This window comes from Haliaeetus leucocephalus, unplaced genomic scaffold (genome assembly GCF_000737465.1).
Source record: "Haliaeetus leucocephalus isolate CR32 unplaced genomic scaffold, Haliaeetus_leucocephalus-4.0 Scaffold1, whole genome shotgun sequence".
NCBI lineage: Eukaryota > Metazoa > Chordata > Aves > Accipitriformes > Accipitridae > Haliaeetus > Haliaeetus leucocephalus.
The window spans coordinates 18,967,390-18,973,389 of NW_010972437.1; the positions used below are offsets into that span (position 1 = coordinate 18,967,390).

Genomic DNA, 6,000 nt, shown 5'->3' on the forward strand with positions numbered 1-6,000 from the left:
AAATGTATTGTTTAAAGAACTGTTGAGTGTGTTTTCGAGTCGGTGTTAAGATGTCTGATAAATATACACGCTGGAAGATCATAGAAGTAGGAGAAAATACTTATCTTTCGAGTCACATAAATGTGTTTTGGTTGGCTAGTGCTGATGGCATAACTTCTCCCTTCTTTATGGTTTGGTGGTTTTATGTGGATTGGAAGGAGGTTTTATATTACGGGTACTACACTCACTGTTATTCCTGGGAGTTCTGTGGCAATACTACTGGACTTCTGTCACCTGAAACAAGTCTGTGATCATATTTGAGGAAAATGGGATCAGGCAATGACGATCCCTCCACCAGTTTAGGTTACACCCTAAACCTTTCACTATGTAAAACCCTCTGCTGCTCTTTCAAGTGGTTGTTGGTTTCTTTCCTTCACTCTTCCTTTCTCTTTTTCAGGTCTACTCTAGGAAACTTATTTCAGCTTCGTCTGTCTCTTGTAGCATGAATTTTGGGGTTTACTCATAATGTTGATTATTTAACATGCTGCAGTTTGCAAGTTTGACCTCCAACTCAGATTCCGCAGTAGTAAGGATGCTAAGTGTGTCGGTAAAGCAGCAACCTTAGTGGCGTGCACATACGTTAATAACTCTAATTTGAAAGTCAAACAGAACCACACAATTATGATCTGGCACAGCAAAGAGAAGCAAATAGTTTAATTACACATTCCATGTTGTGGTAGCCCACATGTATTCATTCACATTCATAAATACTCACTTACTGTACTTGGTTACTTAACCACCATAGAATTTGGCTATTGTTGTCTGGAGTGTTCTTCCATAGTTTACATAGAAAACCAAACTTGTATCTGCACTGATGGGTTACTATAGTATTATTGATAACTATTGTAGTGTTGCAATAGTGTACTTGAGCCTGCATCTGTTAGTGGCTCTGCATTTCTACTCCATCTAGCAAACCTCCTAGAAATATCTTTTATTTATAGATATTTTTGAATGTTAAAACAGGGTTATTTGATAACCTATTTCGTGACTCTTTTGTCATCTGTTACTCACTTATGACAAACTACAGTATGTCGGCCTTTTAGGCCCAGTGGTCCTCAGACCTACTACTGGTCCACCACCTGCACTACCTAAAAATTACGTTTCTGTGGATGTCAATCCACTCACATCTCCTTTTGTACAAGGCAGGCACTCTTTATACAGATTTGCAGAACAGCATCCTTATTCCCCTTTAAATCCTTCTCCTGTTATATCCAAGATATTTGGCAATTTTAACCATTAATTCATTGCTACTTTGTGCTTTCTTCATTTATTTCTTTGTTATACTCAGCTGTTGCCTCTAACCCGCTCTGGAAATTCTTCAGGATGGGGTGGTTTTGTTTTTGTTTGTAAAACACTGATGGTAGTTTCTAATAAAAATACAAGATAGTAAGTAGTAATGGAGGTGTCTCATAGGTGCTCCCTGGTTAGGACTCTTTTCTCAAATGGCACATATATTCCACCTTTTCTTTAGAAGCAGACAGACAGTAAGTATAAAATCTTATTCAAAGTTAATTACATACTTTGAGGTTTTCCTGTAATTTTTGTTCTTTTTTTTTTTGCATTAATAAATATTTGCATGTGGGTAATGGGAGAAACTGTCTTAGACTTTCCATCATTGAGTGCTATCTTAAAAAACAACAACAACAAAGCCTAGCCAGACAGCAGAGAGAGCATCAAATTCCTCAGGAGACTTAGCACAATGGATAGCTAGAATTTTTTCCTGAAATTGGCTTTACTGTGATTGTATAAGCTGCACATGTAAACTTGATAGCTGGTAATCATAGGCTATTTGACTAATATTAAAGATTTGCCAATAATGAGATCCGAATGTCTGCAGCTGGTTTACATGCCACACCAGGTGAGCTAGTAAATAGAGAATATACATATTCTCTATTCATATACATATACACCAGGTAGCCGTTACATTGGAGGATACAGTAGTGAGCAAGGTAACTATTTAAGAACAGCTTGGCAAGGTAGAAATGATGTCATAAATAATCCTCCAGACACGCTACAGATGTGAAGAAGCATAGCTGCCTTGGCTGCAATTAAAGACAAGACAACTCTACTTTATAATATTAAAATGATAACACAGCACTCTGTCCTGTATTGCTGTCCTGCACATTGTACACAAGTTCTGTGGTTTAATGTCTCCTGAAGTGAACAGCATATGGATAATTAGTGCTGCCTTCAGGTCCCTCTTTTGCTGAAATTGCATACTCTCTGAGTGTTTACCTGTTTATTTTAAATGGGATCTGTGTTTCAGACTCTTTCAGTGCAAACAAAAAAAAATCTAACAATAAGTGAACTGCTTAGAAGACTGAGTGAAAGTGGGGTTATACAACACAGTTCCTATGCTGGGACTACTGCCACCTCCAGAAATTCCTCAGAGGGAAACAGGTACTGTTCTAGTGAAGTACTTACAAGGCAAGACTTCTGAAACTCTTTTTCAAGTAGTTTGGCTAGAAACACTCTCTCCTGCAATGATTTTTTTATGGAAAAGAGGTAATGGTGGGAAAAGAGTGAATGTCCAAATATGGAATTAACGTACAACAGGAGAAAGCTACTGCCAGTTGCAAAACTGTAGCCTTCACAGCATAATGTATCTGAGTTTATCTCACTAGCATATTAACAAAAGCAGATGCAGGTGCTTTACACTATCTTAATGGTGTATGACTTTAAAATAATAAAAAAAATACCTACCATACTGATAGCTGTGAGCAGCATTTTTTTAGGAAGAGTGCATATATTCCCTCCATCAATCTAGGAATTACAATATGAATATGATTTTTAAAGCTGGAGAACTGCTGCATAAATTTGAAAAAAAAAAATTCAAAGTATTGTACTGAGATTAAGAATTATTTTTTTAAATTCTGCTATAACCTTTAATATGTATAGCTAAGGGATTATATTGCTGTTCATTACAAAGTGAATTCCTATTCTTTCCATTCTATTTGTTGACTTACAATCTAGGGACAACTGTTGTTCAACACCTTTAAATTTTTGTGGTTATTGTTCATAGAATATGACAAATGTAATTTAGATAGTGTGGATAATTTAGATAGTTTGGATTGTTCTTTGCATGTTCTAGGACGTGTGTCCATCTTTTCTGTCAAATAAATAAATGTTCTGGTTTTTAATCCTCCTGCAGAGATCTCATAGTGCATCTACTTGCTCTGGGAGATATTCCTTGTTGTTCTTGTCCTCCACTGTCCCTAAGGGAGCCTTCCATTTACTTATGATGATAAACTTGTTCTGAATTTTACACTCACCAGCTGGTTTTAATATTTTTCCTCATAAGTATTTATTTTATGAGTAACTGTGTCTCTCAACGCATCTTTAGATAAATATTAAAGAAATAATGTAGCAACACCATGTAGAAATGGAGGAGGAAAAGGGAAACTTCAGAGGTAATCTAGACAGTGATATACCCAGACGTGCCTAACAGATGTTTCTCAAACCTGTTCTTACAAAGTTCAGTGATAGCAATTACATAACCTCCTGAGATACCTTGGCTATCTGAAATATCTGAGATATCACCAAAATATCTGTGATGGCAAGGCTGCCTGAAAATCTAACCAAGAAATCTGTAGCTGTAAACTAAGCCCATTATTTTCTGTCTTCTCTCTCCGACATGCATCTTTTTTTTTAACAAAAGGTGTAAACATCTGTAGGCTGTTGTCATGCTCCTGGTAGTCATCTTTCCCAGATGAAATAATTCTCTCAACCTCCTCCTTATGTCATTTTAAAAAAAAACTTCTAATTTTTAATGTTGCTGTTCTCTGGACCCTTTCAAGTATGATGAAGCCCATTTTAAAGACATTGTTTTAGCTCAAACCAATATGTACTTTACAGATTTTAAGACTGTTGACCATCTGCCTTTTATTCCTGTAATATTTACTGCTGTATCTACAAAGACTGGTGCACATGTCTAACTTCAGAGGTAGATTTATTTCAGTGGAGTTATCAGTGGTAAAATTTAAGCATGTACACAAATCTTAATTGGATTGCAGACTCAAAAATATAAATGTAGAAAAATAAACAGAAGGAAAACAAAGGCAAATAACTTTGAAGCTCACTAGACTTACTTTTCCAGCAGTTTATTCATAACTAAGTTCTGGAAATGTGGATCTTCCTTGAGACTTTCCTCTGTCCTCAAGCTTTACCTGAGCTTCTGATTCAGTTAAAACCAAGGTGGTCTCTTCCACATAATTTCTGAAACTAATCAACATTTTACAGATTATCACCAACACCTACGGAATTACACAGAAATACACATGAAGATAGCACAAACACTTTTGAAACTGTGCAAACCAAACTGATAGACAGGTTGGAGCTCAAGTTCTCTGTGTGTGACTACAGATCTATGCCGCCGAATTGAGGAAAAACTGTGGTGGAACACTATGTAGTTACAGGGCACTGGTGATTTTCTACAAAAGTTGGCACAAGCTCCTGTCCAAAAGATAAATCATTCTGCAATACAAATAACATCCCTGGATATTGTAATTTACAGGAACTCTTTGTAAGGTTGCTGTGTAAAACCATTGCTATCTGTATGTGGATGCAGAAATGTTTTCCGTATATGTTAAAGGATGAAGAATGGTACCAAGAGAACTTCTCGCAGAAAATACAGTATTTTCTAACACATGGGAGTGAATTAATGCCACAGAAAAAATAGCCCTAAACCCACCTTTTTAATGAAGGAGAAAGATAGGATAATCCTTATGTGAGCTTTCTGCCAAACCAAAGGGGGAAAGAGGGAAAAACTAAACTTTGGCTGCATGCTTAATGGGTAAACTTATCTGCTTTGAATTATACAAAATAATAGGTTCATTCTATTCAAGTCTCATCCCAGACCCACCCCCCTTTTCCAGCCCTAGGGGAGGGAGCGTTAAATAATGGTCTGTGTAAACTGATGCTCATGCAGTAAGTTTGGAGAAGTGCTGCTTGTACAAGTTAAAGCAGGCAGTGAAGAAAGAGCAACCAAATAAAAAGCAGCTGCAGGAGCAAAGTGGACCTTTCTGAATTTAAAAGACATGTCTTTCTTCACGAGGGTTTTGACAATGAAATGCAAGCAGGCGCTTGAATCTGAGAGAACTTACTTTTACCACGCGATTTTTGTCGGCAGGTTTCACCAACTGCCCAAACTTTCCAGCAGCCAGTCTCTGGAGGTGCAGAATAACTCACCAGCGGCGGCAGAGAACAAAGGCGAGGAGATGGTGGCAGACCCGGGGCGCGCAGGGGAGCTGCTGAAGCCCAGCCCGCACCAGCTTGGCAGGGTGAAGAGCCTGCAAGAAATGCCTGGACCCAACACCCTCTACAACCTCTACGAGTTCTTCTGGAAGGACGGCTTCGGCCGCATTCATGAAATCCAGGTACAGCTTGCTCGGCTATTTAATATTTTTATTCACGTCAGGATTACTTCAGCCTTTCCTCTTCTCCCCTCACAAAGCGTTGCCTAATCACCGGGTTACCAGCACCGCAGCTAGTCGCCGCCGCCTTCCCGCTGTTAGGAAAGAGCCAGGACGGCGAGGATCCCCCCCTTCAACCCCCGCCCCCCGCCGCGCTCGGAGGTTTTGGCTTTTTTGTTTCGGGGAGTGGTGGGGGGGAGCCGGGGAGTACGTGGCTCCCGAGCCCTGCCGACACCCTCCGCCCGAGATCCCCCTTCCCCTCGTACGCGGGGTGACCGCCTCGCCGGCACCCCCCGTCTTTGAGCTCTCCCCCTCTTCATCTTTGTGCGTATTTTGGAACTTTTAGGTAGGTGCCTTGGACAAAAAAATTAAAAATCCCCCATCTTTTGAACCGGGTTGCTTCGCGGACTTGGCAGAGGGCTTATTTTTGGCGGGCGGAGCTGGGAAACGTGGGCTTTCCTCGAACGTGGGGCGGCAGCGCCCCCCCTGAAGGTGAGGCCGTGCCGGCACCCTGGGCGGCTTCCCGCCCGCACCGCCTCAGTCGTGCTGC

At 40.1% G+C, this 6,000-nt stretch overlaps 1 protein-coding gene across 1 annotated transcript in view; it reads left to right on the forward strand.

Moving 5' to 3' along the window:
- The first annotated feature begins 5,075 nt into the window (after nt 1-5,075).
- LOC104833254 (cytochrome P450 27C1) overlaps nt 5,076-6,000 on the forward strand; it is a 19,298-nt gene continuing 18,373 nt past the window's right edge. Inside the window, exon 1 of the mRNA XM_010569836.1 lies at nt 5,076-5,414. Within this exon, the coding sequence (XP_010568138.1) occupies nt 5,076-5,414 (339 nt within the window). The remainder of the gene's footprint in view (nt 5,415-6,000) is intronic.